The sequence below is a fragment of the Setaria viridis genome, chromosome 3, assembly GCF_005286985.2.
Source record: "Setaria viridis chromosome 3, Setaria_viridis_v4.0, whole genome shotgun sequence".
Classification (NCBI taxonomy): Eukaryota; Viridiplantae; Streptophyta; class Magnoliopsida; order Poales; family Poaceae; genus Setaria; species Setaria viridis.
In genome coordinates, this window is record NC_048265.2 from 20,394,469 (window position 1) to 20,409,128 (window position 14,660).

Genomic DNA, 14,660 nt, shown 5'->3' on the forward strand with positions numbered 1-14,660 from the left:
CGAGCGATGCTGCCACGCTCCGAGCCGAGCGGCGAGCTCCCGTCCGGTCCGACCCGACCACCCCCGCAGGCCGCCGCAGCCATCAGGCGGACCCGGCCTTAACTAACCGCAATGCAACCTCGTCGCCGGATCCGCGCCTGCCAGGCCCTTGCTCGCCGCCACGTCACCCGCCTGGGGCTCGGCCACGGGCACCCGCCGAGGTATTTATACGAGCGCCCCGGGCGAGGCAGACCCCCACATCGTTTTCCTCTGCTTCCCAAGGCCAGCCAGAGCGGGTCGAGCCGGACCAACGCCATTACAAAAGCTGCGAGAGAGGTGGAGAGGCAGAGGAAGGGGAGGAAGGCGTAGGGAAGGAATTGAGGTGGGGTGGGGCTGTAGAGTGAGTGAGGGACAGAGGGTAGGGAGGAAGCGTAGGCTGGCGATCGCGGGGGCGATGACGACGGGGGGCATGCCGGGGTCGCCGGTGGGCTCGGCCGCGGGCGGCCCCGCGGCGCCGGAGGTGGCGGCGAGGGACGCGGTGATCGGGTGGTTCCGCGGCGAGTTCGCGGCGGCCAACGCCATGATCGACGCGCTGTGCGGCCACCTCGCGCAGATCGGCGGCGGCGGCGGGGCCGAGTACGAGGCCGCCTTCGCCGCGCTCCACCGCCGCCGCGCCAACTGGTTCCCCGTCCTCCACATGCAGAAGTTCTACCCCGTCGCCGACGTCACCGCCGAGCTGCGCCGCGTCGCGGACGCCCGCGCCGCCGCGGCCGCGGGGTCCTGCTGCTACTCCGACGAGGCCGCGTCCACGGTGATCCACGAGCCCATGGAGGACCTCCCCGCCGAGCCGGAGCCGGAGCCGGAGCAGGAGCAGGATCCCGTACAGCAGGATCCGGCACCGGCGGCCGAGGAGGCCGACGGCGGCGCCGTCGCCAGCCCCGCCGCGGAGTACCACGAGCCGGACGCGGAGGTGGATTCCTCGGGAGATTCGTCGGAGCGGAAGGCCGCCTCGACGGAAGACGACACCGTCGCTGACGGACGTAAGTACAATCACCACTACCCGCGAATTAATTCCTCCCGTGCTCACGTCAATCAATTACCCCGCCTGCTGCAACCCATCCGGTTCCTGCACCGGCAACCGGCCACCGCATTCGAATTCGCCGAACCCATCGTCGTTTCCGTTAGCTCGGCGTCCGCACCAGCCAGACTTGGTAAAAGTTTCTCAAACCAATTTGGCCAGCTTCGCGATTTTTGGATCTGGTCTCCAGTCCGTGGCTTCCTCCGCAAGCTCTTTCGCGCTAATCATCTCCTACTTTCTTGGGCCTGACTAAAACGGGATTAATCTCTCCTCCTTTTTCCGGTGATTTTTATCTATTTCCGGATAAACGAGATTATTTACCAAGAGGCTTTCAAATTACTCTACGCTTTATCATGGCACTAGTCATTTGCTTGGAACAGAACTGGCGTACGGGGTCCATTATGCCTGGTGGTTAGTGGAAAATCGGGGCGCGAGGGCCAATAATTCTCCCCTCGTGTCCAATCGAGTCGCCATCCCCCCCTCCCGGGTCAATCCTGGCCGTCGGTCGTGGCGGCGGCGGCGGTGGAGGAGCTGTGGCGCCCGTGAGGCGGAATCACATTCACTCACGGGGAGAAACCAAAAACCCTACCGGTCTTTTTTCGTCCTCACGCCGTCCGCTGACGACCCTCTCGCCGTTCTTTTTCGGGCAGTAGCTCCGCCTGCGCGGCCACCTCGGCCACCCTCTTCGCCCCGGGGGGTGGGGGGGGTGGGGGGGCCCGCGGTAAAGTACCGGTGCCAGTACGGCCGGGGGCGGCCTCTCTTGAAATTACGCGATGCGCTTTGGAGGGAGCTGCCTGGGCAATTAATGTTAGTTTACTGCTCCCCTACGCTGCCGCCGCGGCTGGGGCCCGCTGTGCCTTCCTGGCCGAGGGCGACCGCTGCTCGGCGCAGCGGCCTCGTAACCATCGCGTGGTGTGTTGTGGGTTTGTGGCGTCTGGTGAGCCGAGCGAGCGCACCAGCGCGTCTGGTGCGCGCAAGTGTGCAGCGGCGATGCGATTGGCCGTTGTCTTGTCCGCAGAGGCGTGGGCTTTAGAATATACTTTGCTACCTGGGCACGTGTCGTGTCGGTCTGAGATCGGCGCCGGGCTCTGTCGCACGGTTGGCCGGGCTCGACGAGACTTGTGACTTTCTCGGCCCTCGCTTGATGGAGAAGCGGGGGCGGGGCGGTGACGGTGCGTGCGTGACGCGAGCCTTGAACTCGAGCGCCCCAGCGACGCTGGAGGAGTCACGAGGGAGCCGAGTACCCGCGCCGCGGGAGAGACCGACCACCTGGCCCCAGATCGGGTTCCGGTAGCCAGGATTTCCGGTGGTGGCTGGATCTGGTGCCGTCCCGATCGGATCGGCGGCACCGGGCAGTCCGGGCCGCACACGTGGTCGCCGGTGGGCCACTGCCTCGTGGGACCCACCGGCCAATAAGCCGCCTGTACTGTCGCGGGACCCACCGACTGGGCTTCGCGAAAGAACTCCTTGTCTGATGTATGGCGCCATCTCGTCGAGGACACAGCCGTCGCGGACCGTGGCGGCTCCCGTCGAGCTTCTCCAACCGCCTGCGGCCGTCGGGGTCTCATGGTCAGGGGGTAGGTGTGCGCTACAGCGCTAGGGTGTGGAGAGCTTTTGGACCTTCCTGAATCTCTCTGCACATGCACGATTGAGCTGTGCTGTGGAATTGATTAATTGGGTTTGAACAGCGTGGCCGGTGTATGCGCTGTCCATTGATGATGCGATCATGTTCTAACCTTTGTCTGGTTGCTGCTGTTAGTCAGCTCGCCTTTTTGCAACGGGTCTGGATTTTAGAAGATTTCAGGCAATCGCTTCGACGTTGACAACCGATGGACCATGACCTTTTTCTTAACAAAAGTAGATTTAAAAAACAAGTCTTGGGTTTCTTGTGCGTGCGGCAGAAAATTGCAAAAGGATGAGAAAAAGAAAGGTGTGCTTTCAGCAGCGTGGTCTAATATATCTTTATACCCGTCTTCGTCCAATTATTGAACATGTACTGCTGGTCCCTGCTTCCGTTTGGTGCGTGCCCCTGCACTGATGCCATGTACTAGTAATGCCCGTGTTCACTTCTTCCAACTTTGCCCGAATCTCTTGTCTACGGGCTCCTCTTTTATCACGTTATCATCACGGAAGGCGCCTTTTCTTCTCCATTCATGCTGCAGCCCGTAGAAAGTGGCACCAAAACGGTGCAGCAGCTTGGGATTCCACAAAAAAGGAGATCATTTCTTCCTCTGTTATGATGGATATTTTGAAGATCGAATGGGTGTCAAAGTAGGATGTGGCAGAACGATATACGAGAATTCAAACGGGCAATAGACTGGACCCATTGGTGCTGAGTGACTGTGCCCACTAACAAACTACCAAGCGAAGATCTAATTATGCCATGCGTGAAAAGCAAAGATCAAGTGCAGGTTATTTTCATATATTTTACTGCTATATTTATTTATGTTCAGTAGGATGTGTCTGTCTGTCTGTGACAGTTTATAATCCTATCTTTGTTTCTCATTTTATGAACACTATGATGAAGTCATCAGCTTTAGGCGTGCGCTTCTGTTCCAAGCTAACTAAAGAAACAGCCAATCCAACCGCGTGTCCCATGTTCAAGCATAAAAGTGCAAGTGATGTTTTTATATTTAGCTATCTGCAAATTTCTGAAGTCAGCAGTCACTCGTTTTATCTGTGAAGAACTTTAATTTAGTTTTTTTTGCTTCTTCAGAAGAGTTACAGTACTCGGCAAAAATAGATGTTATGTTCAAAACGATATAGCTGGGTTAAAGAATTTCGTGTCTTTTTGTTTTTTCTTTTGTTGCGACACATAGTACGTATCCAACAATGGTTGGGAAGCCTCTGAGATGTATATTACTTAGCAGATCATACTGATCAAGGATCTCAAGGGGAACACAGCCTACCAGAGAGCTATCCCATCTGCTCTGACCATGAGGAGTGCATTGCCCGTCCCGAGAGGATCAAGATCCAGAAAGGCTTCGTGGCCAAGGAGTCTGTGAAGGGGCACATGGCGAGTTCCATCTCATCACTCGGCAATCTTTCTGTACAGAAGGACTAGGAGATGCTGTAGGAAGTAGTAGCACTTCTGTTCATATTAAGTTAATTTCTTCTGAAGGCACTCTTTCTTGACTGACCCTCGTGACCTCATGTTATCAACCAGGTTAATGTTGTGAAAGGCTTGAAGATATATGAAGATGTGTTTACAACATCAGAGATCATGAAAGTTGCAGATTTCATCAATGAAATTCGTCAGGCTGGCAGAAATGGAGAACTTTCAGGTAAGTTTTGTTTTGCTTCAGAGGTTTTCTGCCATTAAATGTGCTTATAAGTTTCTAAAGTAGAGTATTAATTTTTGCCGTGTTGTTTTCTTTTTCTTGATCTGTTCATTCTTTGTAACTTTTTATGTCCATAACTAACATCTGGTATATGTGTTCAAAAGAAACAAAATATCTGTGGTACCATCCAATTGATGCTTTAGGATACCAAAAATGCTCTTATGGGTAGCATCTAACTGTGGTCCTAGTTCAGGCTATCATTCATTACCTTTTCTATTGGTGGTGATGGTTTTGTCTGATACATACTTTTGAGCTAACTGATTCAGATATCTACAGGTTCTAGGTCCTAGCAATTGTAGTCTATGCTCTATATTATAGAAACAGCAAAACCTAACTTACCTAAGATTTTGAAATTTATGTAACTAGATCACTAGTACTGATCTGTCTTCCTATATAGCTGCTGGTCAATCTAATCTAGGTAAATTAGAACTTGAATCTGACAGACAAAGTAATGTCATCAACGTAGTGACTATGACACTAACCGATTTGACATGTCTTAACTTCAGCTAACTTGAAGTTTACCTCTCTGAATGAAAGAAACACCTTTGAACTGAATATATAATTTAATACTAGTAACATATTAGATCACTTCTGTTTTATTGGAATAGGTCGTGCCAAGACATTCTAACGTCCGTCCAAAGTCGTGCATGACAAAATGTTGATCCAAGTAAGTTCTAGACTTCTTAAGTTCCTGAGTAGATTCCTCAAGAATTGACATAGAACCCACAACCTCGGTCTGCTTCTATTTGGGTTTGGCCGAAATCATCACAGACAAGTAAGCTGCCTGGTCTTAGAAATGACTAATTTTCTGGTTAACTCTGGTCAGTGTCTTTATCTATTTTATCACTTGAAATGTGACTTTATGTTAAACGTCTCGTGAATGAGTTATGCCTTGGTCAGTTTCCACGATCAATTTGGTGCTTATCATTTATTTTTCTCAAATTTAGGTGAAACCTTCATATTCTTCAACAAGCAGATCAAAGGAAACAAAAGGGAGATCATTCAGCTAGGTGTCCCATTATTTCAACCTACCACCGAGGAAGCTAATTGTATGTTCCGTACCTCGTTTTCTTCTACTTGCTTAGTCTGACAAGAATATGCTTCTGTGCGTAGCATATTTTCACATCTGCAGACAATGAAACGCTCTTGTTAATGATGTCACAACTGTCCTTTTTTCTCCTTGTCCACAGGTCACATAGAACCAATCCCCCTCGTCCTGCAGGCTGTCATTGACCACCTTGTTCTTTGGCGTTTAATACCAGAAAGCAGGAAACCAAACAGTGTCATCATCAATTTCTTCGATGAGGTAGGTGCTGCTGTTTCCTTATAAAATAAGCATGACAGCACGCTCGATGAAACCAAGTGCCCTTTTTGCTTCTTATAAAACCATAAAAGTTCTGATCAGATCTTTGCACTATCCACTAGATTTCAGAGCCTTATACTTGCTGTTCCCCTTTAAAAACCTGCTACCTGTACAAACTTAGAAAATTACATTTCGATAGTATAACAAGTGAACTCTAGTAGATCGTTTAACCATAATCACTTATTGTAAAATAAATTGTTTAGCAGTCATCTACAGTAGGAGCAAAGAGTAAAAATCGAAAATGCTTTTTAACCGAAAGGGAGGAAAATCGAAAATGACACATCCATTTCCCATCAATCTCTACTAACTGATAATTTGTTTGACCATTCTGAAACGAGTTGTAAAAATCGATTCTTCTTTAACTTTTGACGAGTCAAATAAAAGAGTAAACCTTTTGAAGGGAAGAGGTAATAAAAGGAGATTCGAAGGGATGGAATATACCCAAAGATTTAGCCCTGGATAGGAGTGCTTGGAAAACAGCTATTCATGTCACCAAAACCTGATTTAGTCCTGGATAGGAGTGCTTGGAAAACAGCTATTCATGTGCCCGAAACCTGATTTGTGGCTCTTGTTGGGTTTCAACTCTAACTTACCCCAACTTGCTTGGGACTGAAAGGCTATGTTGTTGTTGTCGTTGTTATTGTAGTAAAAAGAGTAAACCTTCAACTAGCAAAATATCCCAACCTGTTTGCACATAGGCGCCTCCATTGCAGTTCATGGTGTTATATGACCTTGGTTTAAGATTCAGTTTTAGGCATTTGAAATTTTGAAATGTTCTGCAGGACACGAACCAGTAGCTCAATTCGATGAACATCGAACATCTTGATCCCCTTAACACATTACTGATTTTGTTTTGCAGGATGAACACTCTCAGCCCTACTTCAAGCCTCCTCATCTGGACAACCCAATTTCCACTCTTCTGCTTTCTGAGACTACAATGGCATTTGGCAGGTCACTTGTCACTGACAGCAACGGCAACTACAAGGGGCCCCTCACACTTTCACTAAAGCAAGGGTAAGCTTAACAGTTGCATCATCTATTTTCATTGCATCAAAGATGACATAAAAATAACTAGCATTTTTCAACCAATGGGTCATGGAATGTGCAATTCAAATCTGCAGGTCCCTCCTAGTGATGCGTGGGAACAGCGCGGACATGGCGCGCCACGTGGTGTGCCCGTCGTCCAACCGGCGCGTGAGTATCACGTTCGCGCGGGTGAGGCCGTCCACGCCGGTGGACCTGAGCCCGCTTCCGTCGCCCACCAAGGCTATGACGCCCTGGCAGCCGCAGCCGGCCGTGGCCGCCCAGGTGACGGCGCCCGGTTGCATGGCGCAGAAGGCTCCCGTCGGCGGCGCCATCATCGGGTACGCCACGGCGCCACAGGCCGTGCTGACGCCGGCCGCGTGGGGCATGGCCGTGCGCGCCCCCGTCATGATGGTGGCGGCGGCGCCCGGGAGACCCATGGTGATGGCCTCCTCTGGCTCCGGCGGCGGCGGCGGCAACGTCGGCAAGCGGATGGGCCGCAGCGGCACCGGCGTGTTCCTGCCGTGGACGGTCGGGCCGAAGAGGTACAACAAGCACCTCCCGCCGCGCATCCAGAAGCGCCGGTTCTCGGCGATGATGTCGCCCATCGAGGCGCAGGGCTGAGGGCCCGCCCGGCGTCACCTCGCCGTCGAACCGAACCGCCGAGTAGGAGACAATGAGCCATCGTTCAATTCGTAGGCGTTCTTGGAGTGTTTTTGTTTTCTCTCGTCTTCGAAGCAAAAAGAAGGAAAACGAAACATGGGTCGAAACGCGCGGGCAGCTGAGTTTGAAACGGGTCGTGTTGCACGTCCCTACCTGTGTATTTCGGTGACTAGCGTCGCGTCGTCGTCGACTCGTCGTCTTGGAAAGTGGTGCTTTCGTGTGGTTTTTGGTCTGCCTGTAATTTAGCCGGGTTTGTGGGCGTCTGAGCGAGTAGCAGAGTTCAGAAGCCGTAGAGAGAGTATGAGGGTAGGGATAGGTGAAGTCAGAATCAGGACAGGGGTTTCTTTTTGTTTTTTCATTTTTTTTCACCTTTTCATGTTCCGAGAAGAACCTGATGGATGTTGCCATGCATGCATGTCCTGCTGAGTTTGCAGTCCTATATAGGTAAAAGATGCATCTTGTATTGCTCACTTGCTGAATCTTTGTTCCCACGGACGCCAATCTCTTCGCTAGATATCTTTGTATTGAGAGGAAGAAAAATAACGACTTGAACATAATCAATTATTCCATCCATCCTAACCATCCTAAATTGTAGGCCGTTTCGGTGGCTTTTGTGGCTGCGGGAGGAGGAGGTGCTCTAATCAGCCTCGTCATCCTGCGAGCAACCTTTACCAGAAAGAACCTGGACCCATCACCAAGGGCTTAAGAGGACAGTTAGGACTCCGAATTCGTAGTGTGACCACTCTGCACATTTTTCACGTGTCAGGACTGGGCCTAGAAGTCCTCGATTTGTACTAGCAATAAACACAACTGACTCGTACTGAAATGAGAGTGGCTGGTTTGCGTTTTTTGTGTATTCGTGCTTCAGGAAGACTGTTCTCTTGTTAGAAATGTCAAGTGAAGTGCAAAGTCACATCTCCAGGAGGAAATCATGGCAAGTTACCGATCAGAGAATCCAGCATACCTTCAAAGGCAGATTCAATCCGTTTGATATCTGAAGATAAACTGAAGGCGGCCAAGTGAAATGATCTATTTGTGCCACTCCTGTGTCATTATGCTAAAAAAAAACTACAGTAGACAAACAAGATTTAAATAATCAAAATTCAATTATGATGTCATTCTTCATGACAAATCACCACTTTCAAAAATTGTCCACAGACTCGAGTGAAACGTCGTACAGAGCCTCGCCTAGTTCCTTTGTATGTTGATGTTGACGACTGCTAGAACTATTTACCTTCTTTTGATCACTACATGTATAGTGCAATAATGATCGATCCCTCTATGCATGCGGCTGAACGTGAAGTTGTAGCATAGTGTTTTCTTGCCTCCTGCTTTGCAGAATCATGAAACGGACAGAGATACGGCAGCCGATCGTAACTTCACACCGTCGTCACCCCATTTCGTCTCTGGAGCAGTAGCGCCCGCAATGTATGTCTGTCAACAACACAAGGTTCAAGAAAATTGAAGCCAAAACACCAGCTACTACTCAGCAAGAAAAGAAAATGTAATTGTCTAAGCAATTGTCACAAGGTGATGAGTTGTACAAGAACTGGATGCAGATTGGTGCACGTTTTCCGTAAGGGATTTTATTTTATTTTTGCAAAAGTTTGATTTATATTCTTTTGAGAGGACCAATATTTTTCATTTATATGCGCGTTATGTTTTTTTTTTTTTTGAGATCATATGCGCGTTATGCGTGGCAAGTACTATTCTTCGGCCCATACGGCTCGCCCATTTCGCTGGGCTTGGTTGGGTTTATAATCAGACTGCCGTTGCCTCCTCGGGTCATCTCCGCCGCCAGTCTGCGCCGACTCTCCTCCACTACGCCGCCGCCCTTCCAACTAGTCGCCGGAGTCGTCGCAGCCTGCACGGGAATCTGAGAGAGATTGGTTTGCCGCCGGCAGGGACCTGGTGTCCTGGCGGTGGCAGCCCGATTTGAGTGCCAGTCTCCTTCAACCGCAACAGAGCGCCATCCCCGGAGGTGCTCCAGGCGCACGCCGCTGCTCTGGATTTCCGCCCGGAGAAGGGGCCGCCGCCGAGGGCCCTCCTTCTCGCTGTGGTTACCGCCGATGGCCGACGCTTAGATCCGTCTGCAGCCACTCAATCTTCCACCTCCTGAAGCCACCTGATGATTTGTGTAGTATAGTGCGGCCGCTGATTGTTACAGCTGATAGCAAGAAGCTGTTTCGGTGGATTCTCTTTTGGGCTTGCTCAAGGTGCTTGGTGCCGCTGCATTGTGCATTTGATGCTGTGGACTGGACGGACTGGCTTTTGAGTTGTGAGTTGTTACTGGCTGCTGCAACTTTTCCAGCAATTCCTGCCGCTGTGACTCATTCTTGCTGCTCTCCTGACCTATGGCCTCCGGTGATGCTCTTGTGGCCATATTAGATGTCAAGCTGAATGAACAGAACTACCACATCTGGGCATGTACAGTCAGAATGCTACTCAGGGGCATTGGTCTGGCGGCCCATCTCACTGACAAGGCTCCAGATGAGAAGGCCGACACAGAGACTGCTGCAGCTTGGCGGATAAGTGACGATCGAGTGATGGATATATTGTGCATGAGCGCGGAGGAACCAATCAGGCTGAGCTTCATTGGTCTCTCATCGGCTCAAGAAATGTGGGAGTATCTTAAGCAGCGCTATGAGCACAATAGGGCACTTGAAGTGACTCTTCTGGAGAGACATCGTGTTCTGCAGCAGCAGGACACATCCAGGAGTATTACAATGTGTTCACACGCGTCAGGTGGCAGCTGGACTGCATGATGCCGAAGACCTGTCATCCATGTGATTGTTCCGAAGTCAAGGAGAAATTTAGTCAGGAGTTCCGCTTGATGGACTTCCTTGTGCGCCTTCGCCCAGAGTTTGAATCTACTGTGGCTGAGCTTGTTGCACGCCCCACGATTCCCACCATGGATGAGGCTCTTACTGATCTGATTATCAAGGAGGTTTCTCTGTCTGCCGCTCATACTAAAACTGTCTGCTCTCACTGCAAGGGAACTGGTCATACGGCTGAGCGGTGCTAGAAGCTGTATCCTGAGCTAAGGAGATCACATGTGCATCATCGTGGTGCTAATTATGCCTTTGCTAGTGATTGAGACTTAGGAGTCGACAACTGATCTGTTGAGTTAACTTCAGATACTTCTGAGTGACCTTCAGGTTGAGGTTGCCGATCATCTGCTAGTTCTACATTACTACTCTCCCTTGGGTTTCCAGATGGCTAAGTTGGCACCCAAATGTTCAGTTTTCAAAGCTCTGATGGCACCTTCTTTATTTGAGCAGTCCTTCCATTTTCTGTTTGTTGTTCCATATGTCTCTTTGTGTTTCAGTGCTTATCCCTGAACCTTTGATCAGTGTAGCTTTTTTAGCCATCTACCGATGGCAAGTAACTTTTTCCACCTTGTAGTATTTAAACTTCTAGATATTTGCTTGCTCACTCTAGACTTATACATAGGCGGCTGCTACTTGTGTGGGGATGTTTCTTCATCTTCAAAGCATAGATGCTACTCCACTTGATCCTTAACACTACAGTCACATTGTTCGAAGTCTTATCTACTTTGCTCTTACTGGACCTGACATTGCTGTTATTAATGTGTTCCACCATTCAGTTAGTGGTCCTACCGTAGCCCACTACATGATTTTCTTTGTTTGTTGCATTAACAGTATGGCACCACTTCTTGAGGTCTCTTTATGTCATTCAAGCCTGAAAGAAATTGCACTTGTTGAGATGGGACAGGTCGGTTTTCACTTTCTTTGAACCTGCAAATTTGCAATTTTTTATCAGCTCTACGTTCCTAATTGCTCTGATTCAAGCTGGACAAGGATAAGTGATCCAGTTGTCAGTTGATCAATGACACGAGATATTGCATCCTTGCTGGCCCTTCTCTCAAAAGCATGCGATTCCTAGAAAGAGAGCACAAAATCCCGCTCTAAGGATAAAGTTCTGGTTCTTAATTTGGAACTACCTGGTTTCACTAGCATGGCTGATCTTGCTCTGGAGGGCGTGCTTCAGTTCCTCTAGTCTGTGAACCATCATTCTGAACAACCAACTATTGCCCTTCAGCATATACCATTTAGTTTTCAAGCTTCTCACCATTCTGATTGTGTTATATCAATTTTGAGAGGACGGAAGTGGGTGTTAAGAATAGCATAGCCAAGGTTTATATCTATGTGTTGGGCCTGTACGACCCCATTGTACGTATACCTATTCTCAAAGGAAATTTTTAAATGTCAGAATCCAAAGTAAAGAAGCAGAGAAAGTCATGATAAGAATTCATGTAAGAAAGCAAATAAGCAACAAAACAGACATGGCGTAGATATAATCCAACTGAAAATGCAAATGCCACCATATGGGAGGAAATATACACAATAAATCACCTGACATAAAGTAAGAAATTTGTAGAACTTAATACTTCTTTTAAGAATGTAAATCCAAATGACAGTTGCATACCTTTCCACTATTCACAGTAGCCATTAGAGCAACATGTTGTTTGTCCAGACCAAATTCATAGAAGTAATATGTCCTGTAGAAATTTTACTCATGAAAAAATATACGAGGAAAACAATTTCCAAATTTGGATACTATTATAACTAGGAATAAATATTTTAAGAGGATATTTGTCTGTAAAATTTGTAAAAGATCAGATATTACCTAATATCCTCCTCGTCCTTAACTTTGATTGTTCGAGCTGAGAACACTTTTGCACCAGCTACAAGATGAAACAAACATATAACGCACATCTCCTCAGATTAGTACGTTTCAATGCTTTAGAATTTAATAATTGCTAATGTTATTTTCGCTTTATATCTTCTTATCAATTTTTCTGTATGGCTGAATGGGATCTAACTTTTCACTCTATATGCCTGTAATGAAAATAAAGCAATTGGACTAAAGAAAGTTTAAGGATTAGCAGCATTATATAATGCCAGGACCATATAATGTTAAACAAAGGTCTCGAAAAGAACAATGGAAGCATGCAAAAACAACTTTCCTATTTGTACAACTCATCATGAAAGTAGTAAGTAATGGAATTTTTGCTAGCCTTTTAAAACCTCAATGCAAACTAAGCCAAGTTATCAACTACTGAACACATATCAGGCAGGTCACAAAATGAATTGTCCCATTGCCTTAAAAAAATGAATCGTCCAATTTAGAATGACAAAACGAAATGAGCTAGGCCCATCATTGATGTGTGAAAAAATTTGAACACTTCGTGTTCATTTTCATCTCTCTTTTTATGCCAATATCCATTTTCATTTGCTTGAAAAGAAAACAGCACAGCAACCAACTCTTAGATGACTCAAAGTACCAGGTACAAATATCTTTGATGCCTCCTTTAGAGTGCCCAAGTCAGTTATATCTTTTGCCTGCAAAACAATATTTTGTTGCACAGGTCATATAAAGTTCCTTCATTGTGAGCCTAGGTTTAGGTATAGAGCAATGCAATCAGCAGCGATGTCAGTGTGTCAGGTAATCGAGGCCTTATTAATTGACCCTTCTCTTTACAGAAAACGTTTTGGTCATTGATGAATATGCTGGTATGCCTGTTAATTGTTAAACACTAAATCAATAAACTTTGGAAGTTCAGACTAATAACTCCAGCTTGTGAGTACAAGTGTCTATTGTGGAAGTCCTTGTATCTAAGTCTGAGTCTACGAAATTGTATATATTCGCACTGCTTTTAACAAGCTTGTTTATGTTCTATGTCAAGGATACAGGTGAATGCTCTTGACTGGTGTGAGAATGAGAAACACATATCACTACACCTGCTCTAAAATGCCATGCCACTTTTGACTATATGCTGTGCAAAGACAGATTCAGGGCCTCAGTGGCGATTGCAAATGATGGGTAAAAGAAGACAAAAATTAAAATGGCAAAGCTCTTGTAAGAACCTCTAGAAATGTGATCTTGAGCTGATTTGACGGCTTAATCACCACACTTACGATTTCGTCCCTGCATCAAACAAAGGATAGTACTGTGTTTTTAGCATGCACAACACGGGCACCACTGAAATTCATTCACCACTGGAATTCATTCCTACATCGTCCTTGTCTCCTTGACAAAATTGAGACAAATTAACTTAAATTCATTCCTACATCGTCCTTGACAAAATTGAGACAAATTAAAGCTGCAGTTGGAGTAGAGCGAGGCCTTACCTACCTACCTATCTGGAGACGCGAAGCGGGCCGCGTACGCCCGGGGCTTGGCCTTGTCGCCGTAGTACGTCATCCCGGCGTTGTAGTCCTGAGACGCGGAAGGAGTCAGCATCCACCATTTCGAATTCCGAAACCAAACATTGCCAATTCGAATTCCGAAACCAAAAATTGAGGTCCCCCGCACACCTCAATGGCCAGCAACCCTACCCAGGGGAGGAAGAGGGCGCCGAGGAGAGAGAGGTAACGGGTCAGGCTAATTAATCACCTCGGGCTCGAGGATGTCGTCGAAGGACGGCGGCACGCGGATGGAGAAGCCGCTGCCGTAGTACTGCGACCACGACCTCGTGTTCGCGATGCCGCCCAGCACTGGGGAGCCCTGTTTGGAGGGAGGCGCCTGCGTTTGCGGCGACGGGGGAGGAGACGGGGAGGGCGGCGCCTCCGCTGCCGAGGCCGCGGCGGAGGCCGAGGCAATGGCGATGGCGGTGTGGACGGTGAAGCCGCGGCGCGAGGCGCCGCAGCGGGAGAGGTGACGCCGCTGGTTCGGGTGAAGCGGCGACGGGGCGAGCGGGAGGAGAGCGGCGGGGGGCATGGCGCCGCGCCGGGCGGCGGAGACGATGGCGTCTCTGGACAATTGTTGGAGCCGTGGCGAGAGGGAGCACGGGGTGATTTTGGATAAGCGGTAGAGGCAGAGGCTAGTCATGACTCTATTCGTGACTCGTGACGCTAGAGGCGGGGCCGGAAGTGAGGTTTTACGGCTAGTTTGGGCTTCCTGAAGTGTGACGTGGAAGTTTGCGCGATGCTACCGCACAACCGTCCCAATTTTTCGTTCCTTTCAAGAGCAAGCGTCCCAATTTTAGTTGCACCCAAAATCAAGCACGCACTGCTTATCCGAAACTAATTTTTCTGCTCACTCCCTTTGAAAACACAAATCACATTTCTTTTACATCTACATGATATTGTGTTGTGCTTCCTCTACCCACCCTCCTACAATAGGTGAACCTACTTCTCATTTTAACTCATTTTATTTTGCTCTCTTTTTCGGATGCGCTTAGTTTTAC

General features: G+C 48.4%; 2 protein-coding genes across 2 annotated transcripts; one reads left to right on the plus strand and one right to left on the minus strand.

Annotated features, from left to right (window-relative positions):
* Positions 1-247: 247 nt before the first annotated feature.
* LOC117848486 (RNA demethylase ALKBH10B) lies at positions 248-7,917 on the plus strand. The gene is made up of 7 exons (XM_034729916.2): positions 248-1,019; positions 3,928-4,073; positions 4,224-4,341; positions 5,346-5,447; positions 5,589-5,704; positions 6,621-6,775; positions 6,883-7,917. Exons 1-7 carry the CDS (start codon positions 434-436, stop codon positions 7,406-7,408), a joined length of 1,749 nt encoding a protein of 582 aa, XP_034585807.1. The 5' UTR covers positions 248-433; the 3' UTR covers positions 7,409-7,917.
* A 617-nt stretch (positions 7,918-8,534) lies between these two features.
* On the minus strand, positions 8,535-14,317 carry LOC117848490 (uncharacterized). The gene is made up of 7 exons (XM_034729919.2): positions 13,868-14,317; positions 13,611-13,690; positions 13,339-13,399; positions 12,756-12,813; positions 12,098-12,155; positions 11,897-11,969; positions 8,535-8,881 (listed from the first exon to the last, which is right to left on the minus strand). The coding sequence occupies exons 1-7, from the start codon at positions 14,300-14,302 to the stop codon at positions 8,789-8,791; spliced, it is 858 nt and encodes a 285-aa protein (XP_034585810.1). The 5' UTR covers positions 14,303-14,317; the 3' UTR covers positions 8,535-8,788.
* Positions 14,318-14,660: the final 343 nt, after the last annotated feature.